This window comes from Haemaphysalis longicornis, unplaced genomic scaffold (genome assembly GCF_048455015.1).
Source record: "Haemaphysalis longicornis isolate Haplotype H1 unplaced genomic scaffold, Haemaphysalis longicornis Haplotype H1 scaffold_2, whole genome shotgun sequence".
NCBI classification, from domain to species: domain Eukaryota; kingdom Metazoa; phylum Arthropoda; class Arachnida; order Ixodida; family Ixodidae; genus Haemaphysalis; species Haemaphysalis longicornis.
In genome coordinates, this window is record NW_027526295.1 from 231,742,115 (window position 1) to 231,766,267 (window position 24,153).

Consider the following 24,153-nt stretch of genomic DNA (forward strand, 5'->3'; position numbering starts at 1 on the left):
ACTGACCAAACCACTCGGTGTCTCGCTTGCTTCCGGTTTATCGTGACGCAAACAGCGATTGCGGTCGATTTTGTAGTCGCTCTTTGCGTCACGTTTTATCAGCGTTTCATTAGCAATTTTTGAGCAATTCAGGCATCTTTAGGTGCCGAATCACCGCTGAAATGGCTATGGGAAGGTCGTACAGAGGGCAACACCCTTGTCTATAACACAGGTTTTGTACTTATGGCCTTATCTTGCCTCCGCCGAAAAACATTTGAAGAAAATAATTGTGTCATTCTGAAGTCTTGACCATATATTTTGACCTGAAAGTTTTTTGTGACAAGTTTGAGTCCGCAGTTTTGAGAGGTAACCTGTTGAAGTTGAACTCAGTGTTATAGACAAGGGTGTTGCGCACTGTACTTCCCTTTAATACCAACTGGCTGGTTGTCTTCAGTGTCCATTTAGTGAGAGAGGCGAAAAAGCCGCGTACAAGAGGCGGAATTTGCCGTCCTGCACCTCTTTCTGCAGCGAACGGTACCGTCGCAACCCTACCGACGAAAGTCCGAAGGATCCGGTTTCCGACACGGCGCGGCAAAATAACTAGCAGTCTGGATATAGTGCCTAGAATATACCGGAGTTTGGATGCACGCGTGGGGGGCCTGCCGGCAGCCAAACCGGTTTTCGGAGCCGGAGACCATAGAGATAATATGCCGGAGACGCGTGCACAGACTTTTCCTTTCCCTCTCATGTGTTGCTCCCTTGAATCACTCCCATTTTAATTTCCGATTAAAATGTTCGCAGCTACAGGTAACAGTGTCACCAATTGTGATTGTTGAGAGCCCGAAAAAGCGTTTCCGGTTATGGATACCGTGACCGCGGCCATTGAGCCGGGTGGGTCGGCCCGGGCGCATGCACGCAGGTCCCTGGACGCAGTCGGGGTGGACGGCAGTGGCGGCGGCGGTGCTGGCGCTGCGGCGGGCGGCGGCGTGGTCACCGGTCCGCCGGGCCCCGGCGCCGGCCCGGCCGCCGGGGGTGACCTGGGGATGCTGGTGGTGGAGTACGACTACTCCCGGCGCATCAGCACGACCAGCATGCTCTCGGAGGCCGGCGACGCCCAGCAGGGGCACGGGGGCCCCGAGCCCGTCCAGCACGTCGTGCAGCAGGTGTCGCGCAGCCAGCAGCACTGGAGGCTGAGCTACCGAAAGTTCGAGGAGGAGCAGCTAAAAGAGCAGACGCTGAAGCGGATCCGCGAAGTCGTGTCGCCCAGCCCGGAGCCCATCCTGCCGCCTCCCCCGCCCACCCCCGAGCCGGCCACGGGCGGCCTGGTGCACGCGCTGCCCCCCCTGGCGGGGGCCACGCTGGCGCCGCCCGACGACGCCGGCTTCCTCGGACAACTCATGCACCTGCAGCACGAGACAGCCGCCGGTAGCGGCTTCCCCGCCGGCCCAGCAGGAGGGCCCGCCGCCGCCACGTGAGTGCACCTTTCCGCCCTTCTCTTCAAGGCCGCGTTGTGTCACTGCGCGTTAACTCATTAAGGTACGTGACCAAAGGCCCTTTTGCTGCCCAGTTACAAATGGAGTCTTTCAAGTCATCAAACTGGGCCACTGTGCTATGTGGTTCGAAACTCCCGCCGAGGAATCGGAAAGCACAGCCAGCTCAAGTGCCAGCTGTGCCAGCCAGTTGGCACAGCCAGCTAACGACGGTGACTGACTGGCTCCTCTTTTTCGTCGCAGGAGCTCGACGGGCGCCAACGGCGGCGGCCCCTCGCAGAGCCAGCAGGAGCCGCCAAAGGCCTCCCGTTCGTCGGACACGCTGACCGCCGACGCTAGCTGCCCCTCGACGCCCGGAAACCTCAGCTCGACCGCGTCCACGGCTACGCTCGTTGGCAGCCTGGGAAGCAACGAGTCCCCCAAGCCCAGCCCCAGCCGGTACGGCAGCGCCCCCTCCCGAGGAAGAAGGCACTCTTCCGGCATTGCTGTGTCGGGTGTCCAAACCTTACAGGGGTTTCGGAGGCCGCGAATGGAGGCAGGAACACATAGTGCGCTCCATGTTCTCCCAACTGATCTCTCGCTATAATCCCACTGACTATTACTCGTAACTACTGGGGGTGCTTGATTGGCCGTGATCACAATCAATTTGGGCAACCAGTGCAACTATATTTCCTTCTCTTTATACTTGGGGGTTGGAGGGCATACCAAGCCATACCTTCATAGTGGTATTCTGCGTATGTAAGTGCTGTGCATACTGGAGGGCTTGTTGGGTTATATGAGCCACTGGGCTTTTTAGGGCCCGGTTGTGTTTTTGGCGCCGTCATCTGTGAAGAAGGTCTTTGCGGGCAGCCCAAAAGTGGTTAAGGTAGGGGTCAACAGCGCGCACGGTAAGCGATGTGTTCTCGGTATGGGTCTGATCAGTTTAAGGAGGCGTTGCGACCACTATTCGATGTTCTCAGTGGGAGACGGGAGAGGAGTCAGTGTCCTGCCCGAAAGCGTGCGCCAGTTGGCGAGTTTATCGGTGCCGATTCGTTGATTACTTGCTGAGTGGAAAAGGGTGAGACGGATGGTAAGGTTATCGTTGCCGAGTGAGTCGGGCAATATCTCCCAAGGTAGTCCAGGCCCGCTGCGCGCAGATCAGGGATAGTGTCCCTCGTGAAGCGTTGTAAGGCGTTGCAAAGCGTGAAACTGTAATGTTGCGTGGCATGTAGGAGAGCTATGCCTTTCTTGGAGGTGTAGCCCCAAGTTACGTGGGGGGGCACTGAAGTCTCCAAGACGGATAAAAGGATCGGGTCCTGACTGCTTGGTTGCTCGGTGGTGAAGTAGAGATTCGAGGGATAAGGCTGCGAGAACTAGTAAATATTCACAATGTTCAAACAGGCTTGCCAGGTTGACTTGCGAGAATTTCGACGAAGACATGATCAATCGGAGAAGTCAAAAGTCAAAGCGATCACCTGCGCCATGAGGGTGCGAGCGACAAGGACGTCTGCGACAATTGTGTGTGTGTGTGTGTGTGGAAGTGGGGGGGGGGGGATGTGTGGTGTTTCAATTTTGATTTTGAGCGCTGTACCGAAAAAACCAACGTGAGGAGGAACGGCACGGGGAAGTTGCAATGGTAGACTGCTTCCTGCAAAGCCACCTCATGCGCAGGAAGGAGCTGTCAAGGTCAAGAAAACCGAATGACGACCCGCATGAATCGCGCAAATTTGCGGTACGTTCTTGGTAATGCAGGAAAACCGCGCCCGTACGGCTTCCGACGCAAGACAGCGTGCAGAGCGCCCACGACGAGACCCCCCCGCCGACGCCCCCGGCCACTGCGGCCAATGCGCCGCCCGTGGTGCAGCCCGTGGTGCCGCCGACGCCGCCGCCCTCGGCGGTCGTCGCGGCGGTAGCAGCCACGGGTTCGCCCGCCCGCACCGCGCCGCAGCCCCCCGTAGATGTCGCCCGTCCGGCGGCCCGTGGGCTGCCGCCGCCCATGACCTCGAGCCAGTCTGCGCCAAACGTCATGAACTACCTGCGAGTGCGCGGCGGTGAGTGTTCCAATGAGATGGCTGGGCCATTGCGATCGTCCTCCAAAAGCGACGGCTTTCTTATCACCAAGGCATTCCTAAACTTTGTCGTGGTTGAACCGGACACTGCACGAAATTCCGCCCCTGATAAATTCACCAAGGCCAATTGAGACGGTACTCAGCAACGCGCCTTTCCGTGTACTTTGCGCTGACAACCGTTAAAGAAAACGTGTTTAGCGTGTGTTGTCGCCGGCAGCTCAGAGCGCAGGAGCGTCTTCTTGGCGCCGAGCTCGAGCCGCGCACGAAGTATTGAGCGCGTATCCGTGCGCGCGCACGACGGCAGCCCAGGGCAAGCGGGGCAGCAGCGACACGGAGAGCTCGAGCGTCTCGGTGACGCCTCGCTCGAGCTTCCAGACCGAGTCGACGATCCTGTCGACGCCCCGGTCCAGCTTCCAGTACCCCGACTCGCCGCAGCACAGCAGCAAAGCGGGGGTCGTGGTCACCTCGTCCCGGGCCTCTACGCGACGTTCGTCGACGGCCAGCGCGGCCGCTGCCTTCGCCGTGGCCACCGCGGGGTCCTCGAACCCGCCAGAGCCGCTGGTGGCGGCCGCCGCAGCCGCCGCCGCGGCGGCGGGAGGGGCCGTGCCGCCCGGGTCGCAGCCCGCCAGCAGGGCTGGCAGCCGGCTGCCCAGCGCCGTGGGCGCCGACCTCAAGATACCCGGTGCGCCAATCACTCCCTCCCTGCACGCTTCGCCGCATACAATCGTTTTCCTTATTGCTATCAAGAAGTGAAGAGTCGAGTTTGCATCCCTCCCCTGACCCCAACTTTCAAATTCGTAAACATTCCTTTCTATGCGGACTGAACGAGACACCCGCCTGCAACATTAGCCGTGTCACGCTCGCTGCGCAAGAGAATTCATTGAATAAAACGCCCAAGGGCCTTCACATTTCCCCATTAGGCCGCTTACACAGCCCCAGAAAAGACTCCTTGCAACGCACCTACGTGCAGTAGAGAAGCCGACTTTAAGGGGCTTCTGTGCATAGCGCGTCATAGCGATAAATTGAGTCGTGGAGGTATTCAACAAAAGGCCTCGTTTTAGACTTCGTTTTAGACCTCTTATATTGCCCCTTGAAAAATGTGTTCCCAGAAATGCATTTCCGTAAAGTAATGAAAACGACTTTATGAAGCGCTCTACAGGATTCTATTAAAAGGCGTGGGGTCATAATACTTAAATTACGCCTAAAATAATTTCTTTCTAGCAGTGCATTTGTGGGTAGTGATGAAACAGACTTTAAAGGGTGTTTGATGTATAGCGCTTTATAAGGAGACATGGGCTTTCACAGAGGTAGTTAATTGAAGGCTTTAGGTCCTTCTTACTCTGATATCAAACTGCTTATATTGCTCTTGAAAGACTGTCCTCCCTGCAATGCAATCGTGTATAGTGGCGAAGCCAACTTGAGGTGCTCGGCAATTTTGCTCACCTGAAGTCTCAGCGGTCTCTCGTCTAGCGGGCACGGGCGGCGGCCTCAACCAATGGGATCCCGGACTGACCCACGCTTGAGAGGCTTAACAGCCTCTCCCTCCCTTTAACTCTGTCCTGTGCATTAATAATTTTTTTCCTCCCCCTCCTCCTCTTCCAAAACAAGCAGGTATAATCAACTTGAACAGTAACCCGTAAGACAAAACTTGAAAAGGCGTACACAGCTGTTAAACTTGGTAGTAATAGCCACAGGAAACAAAGTGCTTACAGATTCTATTTGTGTGACTTGGCTCGCACTAAGGTGCACTTGGAACCTTCGAACACAGTTCAGATTGAGATTAAAATTAGACCACGGTCTTTACTTTCATAAGAAAACCAGTCTTGAAAGTGGCAGTTGTACACGTTAATAATAAATGCCGGGTGTTTGCAGGAGCGGCCGGTGGGGCTGCCGTGGGCCCCAGTCCGGCGGCCCTTCGCTCCAAGAGGGAGTCCATGATCAGCACAGCGGCGACCATGCGAGTACTCAATGTGCTGCGACACTGGGTCTCTAAACATTCTCAGGTACGCAGCCCACTCACGGGCAGGTTCCGCACCGAGTCGTTGACGGTTGTTCTAATGTGGATTTACTTTTTGTCACCCGTTGAAACGCAAATTAGTGCCGAAGTGGTGTTTAATACAATGCAGCGCGTTTCTACCGTTTTAAGTGTTCATGCTACAGCAGTAAAGAGACACGGCGTCTTCATGCTTACATGTAAATTTTAGGCAAGGAACAGAAGATAAGGTTTTGTTACCGATTGCTAGGATACCGACGAAGATATCCTAGCCCAAATCAACAGAAGGCCTGGCTGGGTCTGTAATGTGCAGAACTGACAACCAGTAGATCATCAAGGTAACAGAATAATATCGAGAGATGGAACTAGATGTAGGAAAAGACAATTAACTCTATAATAAAATGAAATAAAAAAGTTTGGTGGTGGCAAAAAATGAATTTGAGCAGCGCAGGATTGGAGCAGCTAGAAGTTTATGGGAGAGGCCTCCATTTTTCAGTGTACATGAAACAGGCCGATACTTCTAGCTCGTGTCGTTCACACAACTCATCCCTGCCTTTCTTCTATTCCCGTTTGGCCTTGGTACGTCCCATTATTTCAGCAGCGCGCAATCATTTTTCGAAAGTGTAAGTCTAATATCCCAACATTGTTATCAAATCTGCCTTTGCAACATAGCCTTCTCCACTGGGGGCGTCTGTGCAGGACTTTGAGAATGACCCGAAGCTGCTGCAGCTGACGACCGAGTTCCTAGAGGAGTTGGTGCACAACACGAGCCTGCTCCCGGCTGAACACAAGGCGGCCGCACAACTCCTGCACATGATCTCCAAGCAGGATCAGGACAAGACCAAAGTAGACCTCGACATCCTCCTGGCTCCTCACATGGTAAGCGCTGAGGCATCAGAACCAACTGCAATAGCTTCGTAGACCCCCTTTCCCTCCGGCCCATGTTTCCTCGGCGCTGAAAATTTGAAGTGGTGGTGTAAAAAATTAAAGCCGTTCCACTCAACATGAAGGCTGTCGGAAGTGCAGAGCAGTGATCCGTCATAATGGGCTGTAGCGCCGTTATCCACTCACTGCTATACCACCTAATGCTATTCAAATTTCCTGCCTCCGCAGTGCTCGCACGCCCTCTGCCTGAAACAGCGTTAGCAGGAGTTCTGTTCTTTTTGTGCTCGCTTTTCCTCCCACGCGAACCGGCGTTGCGCTGCCACTTTTTTTCGCTTACTATCGTAAAAACTAACCCAACGAGCGTTCCTAACTAAATAAACACGGGCGCTGCCGGTTAATAACGTATAATTTGCCTCAAATGTACCTGCAGTTTTCTTTGCACTAAACAATGGGGAGATGTATGACAAGCACCAGCGGTTCCCGAGCTTCAAACGGTTATGAATATTTAAAGGAGCCATGAAGACAAAATACAAGTTCGTTTTATTCGAAAGATTTCGTGTTTTATAGTGCCCCCAGTGCTTTTCCGTATACAAACAAACGATGTTTTCTTCACTAAGAAATTAATCAATTTACGTTAAAATTTTGATTTTTCTGCGAAAGCGTGTGTTTTCGTGGTCTGCAATGACATCACCGAAACCGACCGCTTTGCAGCCTAGGGTCCCTTGATTCACGCGTTCGCCGTACAGGGTGGAGACACGTATACGCTGGCGCCGCCAATTTGGGTCGCTTGCTCGCCGCCGAAGCAAGTCATTGTATCAAAACCGCGCTAAAATAATCGCCGCAACGCGGTTTACTGGCAAAGTTTGAATCATCTTATCTGTTTCGCGTTGACGGGTCTCGTGGGAAACGAAAAGAAGAACGCGTTGAGCACGTTAACCCAATTGCAGCGGCACAGGACTGTTTAAAGGGTGTCTCCACCCTGTGCGGCGGCGCTGGCATCGAGGTACTCGCGCGTTTGTTTACGGTGCTGAACCTAGATGGCGCCACAATACCGTGGCAAGCCATTTGTTTTTGACCGCATTTAAACCTGGCTTGTTTTTGTACTGGGAGAAAATAATCGTTTCGCAAAACATAGTCCTCGCTCGACAAATATGGTCACGTAAGACACCATTGCTTGCGTCAATCGGCCAGTGTCGTCTGAGACAACCCCAAAGCCCCACAGTGGTGTGCAGCTAAACCAAGCATAATGCGCGCAGTACCAACAGCAGTACGCCTCAGTACTTCTATGTTTACATGTGCTTTCGTAACTTCCAATGTTTGTCCCACCATTCTTATTGCTTTAAAAAGAAAGTGCCCTAAATTTAAGCACAAATACGTAGCTTGTTCTGCAAGCTCAGCCTAATTTGCGTTTGCTTTTGCCGGCCTCCGCCAATCGCAGAGCATTCTGGTATGACATCATAGGTTCTGTTGTGGGAAATGAGCGAGTGGGTCGCATGGCCATTCCTTTTTTTCCTAATTATATAGCTTATTTGAGCGAAGTTTACGTTAAAACTGGTGTCACTATGATTCTAATGAGGCCGTCTTTTGAATGAACCAAACTTGTGTTTTGTCTTCATGGCTCCTTTAAACCGCTTGGTTTTCGAAGCCTCTGCGGGATGCCCTGCGATGGGTACACCGCGATCTACTTGGGTACGTTATCTCGCTGCACCACCTGATTCCGGCAGTCGCTTGACATCGAGTGTTACAGCGAGCTACAATGACAGGGCGAGCCTCTAAAGTGCTCTACACTTAATATATGGAGGACTGGTTGTCCAGCTGCCACCTATGAGCATGTGTTGCACATATAGGTGGTATTTGTTGAAAAGTTTAGCTGTCAATTTTTTTTCTTGGCAACACTGAAAACGGCCACAGACATTGCCAATGCGCCGCGGACATGGCGCGGCTTCGGTCACTGCACCCGCACGCCGAAGAAAAAAAACGCCGGCGCGCGTCGTCTGCTCCATTTCAACCTGATTCTCAACGGTGGTGTCAACAGAGATGTCATTAATCGCACTCACATTGGACTCGAGGCAATAAATAAATAAAATAAATAAAATAAATAAATACTTTGCAATCGGTGAGGTAGAGTTTGTTAACGTGCAACAAAGTCATGTGCTTAGCACGGACAAATATTGCCATCCTGCGGAGCCCGACCTAACGAGTGACGGCGCATTAACACGGTTGCCTACATGGGCGCCTCGCCAGTGAATACAAGCAATATGAGTAAGGATGCATTAGTATTAGAACATGGAAATGCAGATTAACTGTTTGGTAGGTGTGCATTACACTCACACCCTTTCAATGAGAAGACGTAAGGTGAACTTAGCATAATTTAAGTTAATGTTTCGGCACTAATGAATTTAACCATAATTTATTTATACCTGTTTTGTTCAAGAAAACTCTGAATCTACGTTTTTGTAAAAGTCTACAGTTGTACTCCTCAGTACATTAAGTTGAAGTTGTAGAGAACTGAGTATTGCAATGGCATTGCAGTGCGCCCTTACCACTGTCCATTTTCATCTTCAACAGTTTCAGAAATGAACGTGTTGCATGTGTGAATTAAAGCTTTAGAAAAGAATACGTAGCGTGCATGAATTAATGTCTGAGATAAGCAGTGACCACGGAGTCGGTAATACAGAGAAAAGTATTTTTACGCATTTTTAAAGCTAGCGCGCTGCGCTCTAATAAGTTTTTATAGGAGATACTAGTGGGAATTTGCATTGTTTTAGACCACTCCTTCGTAGGACTGACACGGCTTATCTCGATTTTGCATTCACATTTATCATGCTTTCTTGACATGTTCATAGTTTTCATAAGTATTATGAATAATTCCTAAAACTCCTCCCTGAATTACTGCAGACACCAAGTAAGGAGACTGTGGAGTCCTTGTCGGCACTCGAGATTGCCGAGGGCATGACCTACCTCGACCACAAGATATTCATCGCCATCCGAAGCGAGTAAGTCATAAACAGCAACATTACAAAAGCTTTTTTACATTTTGTTTCCTTTTCTTATGGCCCTGTTGCAACTCTTTTATGTAAGGAGCTATTTTAAGCCTACTTCTAAAAAAAAAATTAACAGATACCTGTACTGATGCCCAACCCCTGTCCAACACAGTGCCCACTCCTGTCTCTTATTGCAGGGAGTTTTTAGGTCAAGCCTGGATGAAGCCTGAGAAGGCTACCAAGGCGCCCCACATTCTTCTCATGACAAGGAGGTTCAATGATGTGAGCCACGTCCTTTTGTCAACCAACAAAAATGGTGTAGTAGGTTGAAGAGCTCAACCATGAAAACAAAATCCACTCGCCTCTCCTGAGCCTCTATTCAGAGCGCACAAAATTCGCAACGCACTGATTGTTATTAGTTCCCAAATTTCGGTTTATTTTATAAGCTTCCGTGAGTGTTGAACAATCCGCCTACAGCAGTTGGCTCAGCGGGCATTCTGGAGCAGTTTTTCCAGATGCTAAAAAATAAGTGAGCATCTGAGCCGTAGGTTTGAACATGAACTGAACGCACACATTCACTCCTCTGAACGCACACGCACGCAGGTGAGTCGTCTGGTGGTGTCGGAAATTATGCGCTGCCCGGAGATGTCCAAGCGAGTGACCATCATCGACAAGTGGTCCGCCGTCGCCGACATCTGCCGCTGCCTGCACAATTTCAACGGTGTGCTCCAAATCTGCGCGGCCTTCATGAACAGCTCGGTGTTCCGCCTCAAGAAAACCTGGGAGAAGGTCTCAAAGACGGTAAGGCCCCGTCACTCTGACGGAAGGGGGCTTTGGCTCAGTTTTCAATCATAGGGTTGTAAATAATTGATCATTACGACGTACATAATCACATTTGGTTGTAAATAACTACTCAGTATGACGTAGATACGTTTGATCAGTACGACGCAGATAATCACATTTGGTTGTAAATAATTGATCAGTATGACGTAGGTACTTGTTTTGGAGAACAACTAGCGGCTGATGACAATAAATTATGCCTTGTACGATGACTAAACCCTCAGCGGAGTGATGCCTTGCCTTGCCCTGTTGTGCAGACGAAGCAGACGATTGACAAGTTGCAGGCACTGGTGTCGGCTGACGGGCGGTTCCGTAACATGCGCGACGCCCTCCACCGCTGCGACCCACCCTGCATCCCGTACCTGGGCATGTACCTTACGGACCTCTCCTTCATCGAGGAGGGCACGCCCAACTTCACCGAGGAAGGCCTGCTCAACTTCTCCAAGATGAGAATGGTACCTGCCGCCTCCCTTCCTCCTCCAGGCGTGTGAAGCAGACCGCCACGTTTTTGCGGACCTATGCTCCAAATCCCCACATGCGTGTGTGTGAAAGGTTGTTGGGAGCTGCGTAAAACTTTGCTAAGAATGTAGATGGCATGTACAGCCATTTACAAAAGTGTGTGGCCCACTTCATGCCTTGAATGCCGGATAAATGAGCCAACTCAAGGCTGAACTGTTACAGGCACCAGACTGCCTGGTTACTGGTGCAGCTGTTGGCAACCATGCACTGGCCACTGAAGAGTTCACTTAGCTTGTAGTCTACTTAGTCTACTAAAATAAGCTCACCTGCTCATTCAGAAAATCCATGGCAAATGATTGTTCATTGTTCCGGCTGTGGTGGTCTTCATTCAGTTGTGTAGGAGTCCCTTATTGATGGACTTTGGTCATGACAGACCAACATACCCATACCACAGCTTTAATTCAGGTTTAAGCTATTGAACTTGCCATGTAGTCTTAGGAACGGATAGCGAATGCAGCATTTTTGTTACTTTGGCTTCGGAAAGCCTGTGCCTATTCCTTCGGTACTGTCTCAGCCCACTCTTGTGGTGCTCATTTTATACACTGCAGGTGAGTTACATTACAAGTATATTCGGATGAAACATAGCTGACCAGTGTAGTTATATAAGAAAAGAGCAGTTCAAGTACAACAAAGTGCGTTGTAGTACAAACTGTGAGTGCAAAGAGCAACTTACTTAATTAAAGTAACTAGCACCCCGTTCGACTGCCACTCAGTTCAAGTGCTTGCTTCCCCACAACTGTGCATATAAAGAATCCCGCATGGTTAAATCGCGTGTTAAGTCTGAGGGTAGCACAACAATTCGATCATGTTCTTGACAGCTCCCAATTCAGATTTCATGGCCTATGGTAGTGCCACCATACCAGCTTATCATACGTGTTCACTTTTCTAGACTTCTATACCATATCGTGAAAGCAAACCGACTTTCTTGCAGATTGCTCATGTCATCCGGGAAATTCGCCATTTCCAGCAGACTCCGTACAAGATTGAGATGATTCCCAAGGTAAGCTCTCCACTTACAAAGCGAATGCCTGCTGGAATACATAAAGGAGGTGGGGCAAAGGCTGTGGGAAACGGCCCACTTGTCAGTGAATGTCTGTTGGACATCTTGAACTGCTCCGAACAACTGTGACCCATGTTCAACAACCAGAACAACGTGCACAACTTTTCGAATTTGTACTGCACCGACGTTCCTAAACTGATTTTTCTGGTAAAGACCTATGCATGTTTGATCATGGCTTTTTTTGTTCATTCAAGGCAGCATTGGAAAAAGGCTTTCATCAGTTCTGAGCTGCCAGGTAGAATATAGAATGCACTACAAACCAGGGTGGTTACCAGTCCACCAAAACTGACTGCAATAAACTCTTTTTTGAACCGCCGAGCTGACAACAATCTGTTCAGCCCGCATAGTTCTGGTTGATGTCTGCATGATTTGTATCTCTGGGTCCTCCCCCCCCCCTTCCTCCTTTTGTCTATCGGTACTATAATGTGCATACAGCCAGGTCCATCTTACTAAAATAACGCAAGAGATCGAATGCATAACATTTTCGGCGGAGAACATTCGGTGATCAGAATCGTTTTCAGCTTAGTATACGTATCACAACAACCAAACGATCATTCAACAAAAACTGTTGTTTTCATAACTTAAAAAGCTTAATGTAGTTGTTGAAACTTATTTGCTATGCCTTGAGAAGCTATGAATTCCTTTCTGGGGTGTGTATAGACCATGAACGAAAGAAAAGCTTAGGAGAGGCCCTGATGTCACCCCTACTAAAGCCAGATATGCCATTTTCAGAGGTCGCCCCTTTTTTGCTTGTATTTCGCTCGCTCCCCTGTCACCTGCTTCATCTCCGCCTGCCGAACATTGGCTACTGGCTGGGCCGTGCAGTGATGTCGGGCCTCAGTGGGCTGGCCGTTAGTTGGGCTGGTCGGTTGCCATAGGGCTCAGTGGGCTGGTCGGTGCCGTTGCTAGGACACGGTTGCCAGTTACCTCCAATAAGCATGAAAAACCACGTCTCTTCCTTCACACTTCTCCTAATGCACCAGTGGCCACCGGGGCCTCTCCTAAGCTTTCTTGATGAAAGACTTTATGTTTCTGAATGGAGCGAGCACTCTCAGCAGGTGTTTTAAATATTCCAATGCAAGCAATGTAACGCATTGTATGAAAGTGGATAGGTTTTGTGTATAATTTCAAATCGTGCTAGGCTGCAGGTGAGATAGCATGATAAAACCACAGCTTGAATCTCCAGGCCATTGTAGAGCCAACAGGCAAACAGGAAAGAAAGAAACACCTCACCGCAACAGGTGCCTTGGCAAGTGAGAAGTCCAATTAAAGTAACACGCGCAACTGTTGAGCAGAGACACTTACGACTGCTTATGTGTATGAATGCAATAGCTGAGTAACAGTGCCACAGCACCACTGTGCTCCTCCACTGTGCAGTTTACACAGCTGAGGTCGTGTGACTTCTGGTACCATTCGTGCTGACGCCAACCCCACCAATGATGCTCACTTTCCCTGTTTAATGAGACATATACGACCTTTGCCTTAAAGAAGCCATGAAGAGAAAACACAAATTTGGTTCATTAAAAAGACTGTCTCGTGAGAATCATACTGACACCACTTTTAATGTAAACTTCGATCAAATTAGCTACACAATTAGGAAAAATGGGAATGGCCATGCGACCCCCTAGCTCATTTCCCGCAACAGAACCTATGACTTCATACCAGCCAGCTCTGCGATTGGCGGAGGCCGGTAGAAGCAAACACAAGTTAGGCAGGGCTTATAAGCTTGCTGAACGAGCTATTTGCGCTTAAATGTAGGGCACATCCTTTTTAAAGCAGTAAGATAGGACAAACAGTGGACGCTACGAAAGCACACATAAAGAAGTACCCCTGCATACTGCTGTTGGTACTGCGTGCACTATGCTTGGATTAGCTGCACAGGACTGCGGGGCTTTGGGGTTGTCTCAGACTACACTGGCCGATTGACGCAAGCAACGGTGTCTCACGTGACCATATTTGTCGAGCGGGCACTATGTTTCACGAAACGACTATTTTCTCCCGGAACAAAAACAAGCCAGGTTTATATACGGTCAAAAACAAACCAAAAGCAGAAAACGGCTTGCCAATAGTGGCGCCATCTAGGTTCACTAACGATAATCAAGGCTTCCCAAACGAGTGGTCGGATCCTCTGTCATTGCAGACCATGACAACGCATGATTTAGCGGGAAAATCAAAATTTTACCTTAAATTAATTAATTTCTCAGTGAATAAAGCATCGCTTGCATCCAGGCAAGCACACATCCGTGCAAAACACAAAATCTTTCGAATAACACAAACTTGTATTTTGTCTTCATGGTTCCTTTAATATCACTGGGTTGAGGGTCAACATCGCTCTTTCAGACTAAACCCTGCAGTTTCCCTGGATCATGGCCTCTTAATGCAATGATGACTACTAGGGGCTGTTCACTTAACTTGCTCCGCAATGTGGGCCATCTGTCTGCGCAGGTGTTCAACTACCTGCTGGACCCCGGGCGGCTGATGCCCGACGAAGAGCTGTACCGGCTGAGCCTGTGCCTGGAGCCGCGGCTTTCCCGGCTGGGCACCAAGGTCACAGCGTCCCCGTTCACCCCGTCCTACGCCCCGGCCACCACCTCCTCCTCGTGAACTCCCCCACCACCGCCCCCCGGGCCTGCCCACCCCGGAGGTGTCCCCGAGCAGGACTGCTGCCCACAGGCACTCTGGTATGCCGGGTTCGGGAACCCCTTTTTTGTCTGCTAAGCTATCGCATGGATCGGCACCACCGGTGCTTACTCCCTGTCTTTCGAAACCCGCTCCTAGCCGTTAAAGGAGGAAAGTTCAGGCTCTCAAATCGGGCACTGCCATTGATCTGGCTGTTCCAGACACCGCAATAACCAGAAATTGTTTGACGAAAGGCATTTCCCCAGAAGCAGGAGGGGATGATATGGGGAGGAGGAACACAGGAGAGAAATAGGGGGAAGTAGAGGGAAAGAGGTGTGTTTAAGGGTAGGGAAGAAGGAATGGACTTCACCTTGCCGGGGCAGCAGAAGTGTTATTGCTTTCGACGTTGCAGGCAGTGAAGGCAGAATTCTTCCAAATTAGCTTCACTGTTATCACCTTGTAACCATACTCATTAGTTCATTCTTTTTCAGCTTGGCAATGCCCTAAACCTGGCCTGACGATGTTTTTCTTTTCTTTTCCTTTTTTTTTTACGAGAGGCTTATCACTGATATGGTACAAGCCAAAGCAAGTTGTGGTTTATGCAGGAGCCACACTGCAGTAGCTCATGTTCATCTGGGATGTGTGGCTATGGACTGCGATAATAGCCACTCTGGCTTTTGCAACATGCCTGTGAAGTTGATGCTTGCAACAGATACCATGAAAGCCATGAAAGTCCCCAAAAAGAAAACTTCAGCCAACAGGCATTGCAGCATGAGTGGTCTGGTGAAAGCAGGGGTGAAATTGTTATCGATGTACTGACAGGTTTTAATTCTCTCAGCACCAGTACACATTGACTGTTACTCTAGTATTATATATATATATATATATATATATATATATATATATATATATATATATATATATATATATATATATATATATATATATATATATATATATATATATATATACAGTAGACTCTCAAACGAAACTTCAAGGGACCGGAAAAATTAGTTCCGTTTAACAGGAGTTCCGTTTACTGAGAGAGATGTTCTAAGGTGCAAATTTATGTGCGTAAACACTTCTAAGGGCATTTCATGGAACTCTAACCACTAGAAAGTGACTGTAGCTTATAGTTTTCAGAAAGCAAGAAAACTACAAGAAGCGTAGGCACAGCATTCACAAAGTTGATTTGGCAACAATGAGTCGCTGTGCACTACAAAAATGCGTCAATTATTTTTGTTTGAGTCCTTGCAACTGCATCTTCACGGAGGCTAGAGACCTCAACTTCGCGAGTGCTTACGAGCCACCGAATTTAGAAGACGGCAACGTGGTAATGAAGGACGAATAGCACAATGATGGCACGAACGAGGCAACAGGAGGTGAGCCCTGTAGCCTCGGCGTCTAGAATCGAGACTGAACGACTGGAACAAGAACTGCGATGTTGCATTCGTTGCGCTAACACGGCTAACCACTTACGAGACAAGGCTTACGAGGCCAACAAGGCTAAAAAAGCATGGAGGAAGAACGAAACAGCCGGAACCGTAAAAAGCCGATTCTCATGCCAGTGGATTTCACAAGAAGTTCCATTTCTGGTTCCGTTTACACGGTGATGCGGAAATTTTAGTTCCGATTACCGAGAGTTTTTTTACGTTATCTGAATACAAAACCGACCAAATTCCAGGCAACTGTTCCGTTTAACCGTTTAAGCGGCAATTCCGTTTAAGCGATTTCCGGTTATCGAGATTCTACTGCACGCACGCACGCACACACACACACACACACACACACACACACACACACACACACAGTTGACCGATTTTGCTGTCGTTGTCGTCTCTCTTTCTCTTTCTGCGTGCGTGAGTTATGTGTGTGTGTACCTCCAACACTTTTGTAATGATGGTTACAAGTAAATGGTAAACACTGTTTATTTAACAAGGCAAAATTGTGCCCAAAAGCAATTAGCTCCTGGTAGCCTCAACTGTTCCACGGTCTTCTTCCTCTTTCTCACCGTTCGGAGCGCACTCCTCGTCCTCTTCCTTGCCTTCGAGAAATGCCTAATGGCCAAACGGGACTGCCTCTGCTCTCTCCCCTTGCGCAGCCACACGTGCAAGGAGACTGCTCACAGGGGTTTGGTCAGTGGCGCCCACAAGACTTTGCGCACCGCCCAACAACGCTGCACCAGTCGTGACCCACGTGCCTCCTTCCAGCAAGCCTGACCACTGCCCTACCCCTGGAGGAGGAGCGATGCAATCCACGAGGTTCAAAACCCGCCCGAGAGCACTGCGTGACAAGCCGTGACGCGTGGAGCCAGTACGTGTGGCCGCACCCGTTCCCCCCTCCACTGGCACCACTGCACGCTTGTTGCTGCCCCGTGCAGCCATGCAACGGCGTTCTCTCGCGCACCTGTCTGCACCGACGACCCGCCCCGAACCTGACGGGCCCCCTGCAGTGAGGTACGGGGGCGTACGGTTGCGATCGATTCCTCAGCACCCACCGACCGCACTAGGGGAGAGCTCCGTACTCGGGAAGTGGCACACCTTTGCAGCCACACCGGATCAGCTGGAACCGGATCACCGGATCACTGAGAGTGAACCGGGGTAGAGTCCACTTGCCACAACAGGTTGCTATAGCAGCGCTTACGTGGATGTAAATGCAGCCGTTACTACGAAGACATTTTATGACTCGGAACACTTTGGGACTGCATGTGAACCCTTCACTTGCAAACCTGCAGTAATGTGCGCTAAGCTCAGTGCTGCTACATCAGGTGTCCCACATAGCACGTGTCAGGATTTGGAAATAAACCAGCCTTGCTCGTGTAAAGCACGTGACACCCTTTTGAAGAAGCTTGCGTGCATTCAGGAACACCCACTAATGAATTGATCTCGTGAAGGTGATTTATCGGGTTGCGTTCATTTTCCCCACATTCCGTCGCAGAAAGCAGATAAGTTACTCACACAGCTGGAAATCGTGGCTGCTTTTATGCACTCACTTTAATGTCAGTTGCATACACAGTGGTACAGGCCAACAGAGTCAATCTACAGATTAAGCAATGTGCATAAGTTATAAATGGTTCAATGTGGAGCATTTTTCATCGACCAGTCCAAACACCCGTAGTGAACATTGTTTCCAGAATTCCCTGTATCAGATTGCTTCTTTTTTTGACGTTCCTGGCAACCTCTTTCTCAAATTCTACTGGCAACAGAAGGTTGAAAAGCTGGCTTATTTGTTAACTCTCATGTGTATTAAAAGCCTGCTTACACAAAACCAGAGCATGAAAGCATCATGAAAGCATCAGCAATAAAACAAATCTTGCACCTTAATTCAAGCAGAGTAAACTTACATTTGTTAGTGTCCTGTACCTGATATGTGGGACACCCTGTGTGAAATTGGCACCACCTGTAAATCGACTGACGTAATCGTCAAAGCAGACCCATCACTTAACGTTCTATATGAAAAATAACTAATGCAAGGGCAAGTTTGTTAGACTTGAACCACACACAAGCACCTCACGCAATAAGTTTGCAGATCTCAAAACATTTCTGAATGGCACAAGGTCATGTATAAGTGGAATGAAGTGGAGTCCGAACCACACACTTACAATGCAGCAACACGTAAAGTTTTCTGGAGTACCAGATATGTGATTACAGCCATCATTCCGGCACGTTGAGTTGCAAAAGATAACATTAGCAGCTTGAACTGCAAAAGTGTAAAAATTAACTTCACGGTGCGTTGCCTACACACCACTTGTTGCAAGCACAATGAATTGCTATCGTTTAGGAGGAAAATGATTTGAGTACAGCAGAACTTTGCGAATACCTCTTACAAATAAGCAGTAAATGCAGTCAATAAGTAAAAGGAAAGAAAAAAAAAGCGGGGCAAATACGATAATTGCACCCAGCACGCCATAACACATCCTTTAATAGACCTTTGCTCCCTACCAATGAAAATAAAAAGAACAAGCAGTTACAGGCTTGTAGCGAATATGCCTCACTGTAGCAAAGAGGAACTCTGGGCCAGAAATCAAAATCAGCCATCCAAATCGACCTCGCCCACGAAGCTTGCTGTTAGATAGCGCAAATGCTGTGCTGCAGAACTTTGAATAAAATACATATAGGGAGTAATTAGCCCCTCATCAGGACACATGATCATGTAGCAGCAAAGTAGTTGTTATCACAGCACAATTCTTACTGTTCCTCAGCAAATCTTCACGTAAAACGGCAGCACATCAAAATCACGCCTAGCACCAAAGAGCTCCTTCACAATCAACCCAATCTTTGTGCGGAGACATGCAGCTCAAAGCAGAAACATAAAAGAAGCCAGGCTTGCACAGCCACCGTTGCATCACTAATTCCATTCATACATGTTAACCTCGCACGTATACGATCCCAAGTGCTGTGCAACCGAAGAAGCGCGCCCCGTATGCATTACAGTACCTTACTGTGTGCATTTACTATGTGCCGCATTTAGTGTTTTAGACGGCCTTGATAAAGTGTGCAATGAAAATAACACAGATGACGCACATATGAACCTGTTGTTTGTTGAAAAATCTTGCAAAGTATACGCACGTGTTGGCATGCCTGGGCAGAGAGGTGTATCTTTAGTGTGTTGTTTCGTGGCAGACCTGTTTCTCAACTCGAGCCATGCCAAGCTGTGTACAAGCGATGGCACTGACCCACTTCTGTTACCCAAAGAGAGTACCAACGCGGCTATCGTACATTTATAGCTGTTGCTCCCCAGAAACCCATCTGAGGACGTGAATCTCTGCGTGCCCCGCGAAATACCCAATGTTGGTTGTTAATGACACAAGACTACATTCAAGCGCAACGGTATATAACCTTTGAGGCCTGCCCTGCGACGAAGAGAGTGTTTTTGTTTCGGGCAAGAAAGTTTAGAGAGATGGTAAAGCAGGCATTTGGAGAAAATGTTGTAGCTGAAAAGGCAGGAGCTTTGCACTACGCCATGTAATTCAAGTGTGGTGCTCTTCGTTCCATCGGGGCCACGGCCCAACACTTCGCAGTAGCACGAAACGAGGGGGGGACAAAGAAAAAAAAAGGCTACCACACCCACACACACACACTCTCACACACACCCACAACGATATGGCGTAAATCAAAGTGGTGTAAGCGTCCACACAACCTCATGCAGTTCTATTGCCCCCGATGATGTGCCGGTGGTGCGTTTGAAGAGGCTGCTTGCACACCACTGAAAGGCTATGCTTTCAACGGCTAACCCTTATGCCTGCATGCCTGAGCCTTCAGCTGTAACGCTACGGGACGAAAGCTCAATACAATGCTCGCACACGAAACGGGGCCGAGTCTTGGGTAGCGTGACCACGGAAAGGCACCAGTTGCGACAAAAGCTTTAAGTTGACGGTTTTGTTGTTTCGCCGACATTCGGATTAATGTGACCGAGCCCCCATGCAAAAAAAATGTTTGTCTCATTATTTTTGTAACCCACGAGTTCACCATTCTGCTCCCACAACAACAATGGACTGGTGGCCTGTGCAGTGTTAAGCCTGGGCCACGCCACTCAACCGACCGTCTCAGATCACTCGAGTGTTGTGCAGAGATGAGGCGCAGAGGATGCGGCGTTCACGACGACCCCTTTGATGCCGGGAAGTGCGAGGCTCTGCTACATGTACATAGTTCACGTGATTTCTGTCTCTTGTTAACTTCCATCCCCTCTCGTTGACAACTTCTGAAACTGCTCAGAAGCTAAACGCATGGCTTTTTCTCCCCTGTCTCGAACAAGCGTTTCCTACTCCCCCCGAACTTTCCTAGAAATGCAACTCAGTGCAATGAATGCGACGTCGTCCGTTGATATATTTGGACGTCCCTGTACATATATATAAAAGAAGCTCGCACGTGTTAGCATCCTCCTTTCCTCTCAAATTGCTCAACCACAACTCGAGAACACCCGGAATCGTGTGTACGTCGAAACTCAAATTGGCTTCTGTGTCACTGGGGCGGCAAACGGTGCCTTCCGAATGGCAGAGAAATGTTATGCAGCGTACCAAAGTCTAGTTTCAACAAGCGCTTGCCAGTCCTAGTCGATATAACACTAGTCAGTCTAAGCCTCTTTAGAGGGGGGCTCCATCTGTCGTCTGTGCCGTGGAACAGTTTTTAAAGTTTTTGTTCGCGCAGTGTTTTAATGTTGTCACGGCTCAAGTGTCACAGCTAGAGCTTGAGCACCAAATAATGCACAAATGCTGAGCATATCACTGGATGAATGTTCAACTGCGACGGTGTCGGGAAAACATTACTTCCGTTGACAACTGGAAAAAGGCGAGATGGCAAGGGAACTGTGACCCGGTGATTTCTAAAGTCATGACTGTTGGCATTTCTGCTCTTTGTGTTTCTGAAATTACTTATTTTAGATGTAAAAAAAAATCATGTGACAGTTTTGTTGTTTTTCACAGTAGTTGGCAGAAACACCACACCAAAAATGCGTAAGTAACTGTATAAATTTAAATGCAAATTTCAAACAAGGTTAGCAGACAAGAATTGAGCAAAGTTAAATTTTACTTTGTGAGGCTAAGCCTAGCCTATCAAATGCGACTACAGTGCAACAGGTGTATATCAGCAAGGGCAATTTGTTGCACAAAGCAGCCTCCACTCCAACAAGACCGTAATGCCACTAAAAACAAGCCATCTCAATCAGTTGTGCGTTGTGAGCTTGACATAAACGTATTGTCACATGAGCAGGGTTGGCGTCAAGCTCTACTCTGTTTCAAAGGTGTGGGAAAATCCACACTGCCTAAACAGAGTGTTTACATCCACCTGTGGGAAGTATTTACCTGTACCTATGCATTATGGGCGGAAGAAAAAAAAAAGACACCCCACTACAGCCTGTCTTTGGTATTGTGCAGGCTGATGATTGTCACAATTCTTGTTCCTTTTTCTTCTCACAAATTCTGCAGCTTCGACAGTTTGTTTAACAACCGTTAATAAATGTTACCATGATTGTCTGGCAGCGACATCTACTTGGGTATGTAGCTATCCCATAAAGCATAACTACAGCTGTAATAATGTAACGCCCCATCTGACCTGACCATGTGCTTAACACTTTCGGTTTGTAATGCTATGGCAAACATGCCGTACTTATGAACACAGTCTGCAAAGCTACTCCAAACATAAAAATTGCTTGTTTCTCTACCCCACGTTCCCTCTTACTCAAAGCCATTACAGCCATGAAACATACCCAGGAAGCATTGAATCAGGTTCTGCACCTTCTTTTTAAGTTGTGCAAATTTACACTTTACTGCTGATTTTGTCACTCTTTTTCCGCAGTTAATGGCAAAACTATTAACAGTACACGATGAGTTGGAGGTAATATTCACATTTTCAGTTAGACAAGTTGAAGATTGGCAGGTTTTTAAGAGCACTCCATAGCGAACAAAACCATCATCAACCAGGAAAAAATGTTGAGCTTTTCGTTCTTGTGACATGAACTGCTACGTGACTAAAGTTTGGCATGCACCCCTGTACACAGGGGTGCTGAACTCCTCAGCAGCCATTCAAAACATCACTTTAGAAGCTTTACAGTAAACTCCTCTTCTTTGGCTGCACCCACAGCATTTAGCAGTGTTTACATGCCGGTGGAAGTGAGAGCAACTACCCGTGACAAGTAGAACGTGAAAAGCAGCCATGCGGATTGCAGGCACAGCTTTTCCCCCTCAGCGCCCAGCTTACGTGCCCCGAAATGCAGCGCCAGTCAAAAACAAAAGTCGGGGCGCCATTTGAACACAGCCGCACTTGCCTCATCTGCCCGCTGCGATACTCATGTAGGTAGGATGCTTGAGCTCACACCCTCGACAGGCCAATCGGCCGCATAGACGTAGAGAATGGCCGCTACAAAACAAAAACAAAGGGTGGGAACTAGTGGAACGAGTGTCCTCTCTTCCCCCTCCCTCCAAGAGCTCCACGGAGAGAGACAGAAAAAAGTCGGGACAGTCGGGGAGACACGAGAAGGCACCACACGAAAGCACTACATACACGCAGACACGGGGACACAGGTGAGCTGCCGTGTAACACAAAATGTAGACAGACTACAACTAACGAACGCGATCAAGCAGCAGCTGCTCTCTTTTTTCTCCCTTGTCCCCTTGGCTCTTTTTCGTGCCCTCATCAAGGCGTGCCCCCTCTCCGAGACGGTTTTTTTCCGATGAAATGTCACTCATACGAATCCCGCCACCTCCTTTCACAAACACGTGCATTGTAAGTGAACGTTCCCCATCCTGAAGTGGTGGTGGTTGGTGAAGACCTCTGCACGTCTTGCAAGTGTGCCTACTACTTTTTAAGCCATGTTTCTCTCACTTTGTTGTCCTTTTGTTCGCCTGGAAGTAACCAGCGACAGCATTTACCTGTGCTCCCCACCCCCCCACCAGTGATAATGACCCACTTGCATTTCTTCCTCGCTGTAAAAGCTTGTTTTCCATGCACTGTTTTGATACTCGACTCTTAGCATTTCAGAAGATGCTCTGGAAACACCTGTGTTGACCTTTTGTCGCCCTCTGGCTCCTGAGTATATTGTGTCTTTCACACACGCGAGAGAAGAAAACACAACCTCGCTCCCACGTGCGTTGGCGTACCAGTGTCGTGGCATGCCTGCCTCAGTACAAAACCTATGCTCACTCCGTTCAGTGTCGGGCAAGACCTGCGTCCCACTGCGTCATCCATGAAAGAGTCTCGCTTCTTAGAAACGCAAACTTTCCGACATGAAATTAAAAGCGTTCCACTGTGTTGCTGCTTTGATAAAAGACAAGGTCTTTAAATGGACAGCCTGTGAATGCCACCCACAGTCTTTCGTTATTTTTCTTCTCTTTTCAACAGAATTGAAACAAGGTAAATACCTTTCGGTGTTCCTTTAACAGCCCACTAACAATTTTAACAGGATAACTTTCTTAATGTCCACACAAGAGCAAACACGTCATTTTTGTGGGATTGAAAAAGCCATAGGTCTTCAGTGTGCAATGTTGAATTTGAGATCTTGTTGCTGGGCACATGCAACCCATTTGGCAGCCCAATGGTACTCAAACGCACTTCCCTGCCGTGTTTGAACGCAATGCCGTGGCTATAAAAAGACAAAAAGCCCGCCCTCGTGTACATTCCATGCAACTTGTTCTTTACGAGAGAATTTTCCTTGCACAAGTTTTGTTGTTGTCCCGTGACAATCACACCAACACTAGTCATGTTTGTGTCCGATGTTTTTCGAACACTCGACCTCTTCCGGATTCATGCCTCTCCCTCTGCTGTTTGACCCCGACAGTCTATAACTTCATGCAAGTACGCCCGTTGACAGTCCTGGAAACAATATACCAGGTGCACGTTGTTCATTGTATTCTCCTCCTCTCTCCATGACTGTACATGCCACCGTCAAGTCACGCCTTGAAAAGTATAAACTACTTTACTTCAGCTTGTGTCCTGTCCTCTCTTCGAAGATTTTTCAACCTTGAAAGAAAGTGCCGTTCGATTGCTCAATGTGCCTGAAAGTCATTCCTGTGTCTCAAGCAGTGTTGAATAGAAAGGAAGGTGCAGACACGTGGTTCCTTTGCAAAAACACTTTGCTCCTATGAAGCATGATTGTGCAGATCAATGTACCTATAACTAAGTAAGTGCAAAACCGCGTCGCCACTACTGGTCAGACTGCCCCTGATCTGCAGCAATAAAAGCACCCAAGAGTAACCGCAAAAACAGGAATAAAAAATGTATCTGCTGTAATGACCAAATTACAG

The 24,153-nt window shown here is 48.6% G+C and overlaps 1 protein-coding gene across 1 annotated transcript in view; it reads left to right on the forward strand.

Moving 5' to 3' along the window:
* The window catches only part of LOC144170106 (ras-specific guanine nucleotide-releasing factor 2-like), a 333,796-nt gene extending 309,963 nt beyond the window's left edge, over positions 1–23,833 (forward strand). The window contains exons 17-29 of the mRNA XM_077699677.1: positions 899–1,450; positions 1,713–1,907; positions 3,201–3,499; positions 3,822–4,199; positions 5,390–5,520; positions 6,210–6,389; positions 9,294–9,391; positions 9,577–9,661; positions 9,983–10,180; positions 10,477–10,674; positions 11,670–11,738; positions 14,244–14,479; positions 16,519–23,833. Coding sequence (XP_077555803.1) covers positions 899–1,450; positions 1,713–1,907; positions 3,201–3,499; positions 3,822–4,199; positions 5,390–5,520; positions 6,210–6,389; positions 9,294–9,391; positions 9,577–9,661; positions 9,983–10,180; positions 10,477–10,674; positions 11,670–11,738; positions 14,244–14,402 — 2,542 coding nt within the window. The 3' untranslated portion in view covers positions 14,403–14,479; positions 16,519–23,833. The remainder of the gene's footprint in view (positions 1–898; positions 1,451–1,712; positions 1,908–3,200; positions 3,500–3,821; positions 4,200–5,389; positions 5,521–6,209; positions 6,390–9,293; positions 9,392–9,576; positions 9,662–9,982; positions 10,181–10,476; positions 10,675–11,669; positions 11,739–14,243; positions 14,480–16,518) is intronic.
* Positions 23,834–24,153: the final 320 nt, after the last annotated feature.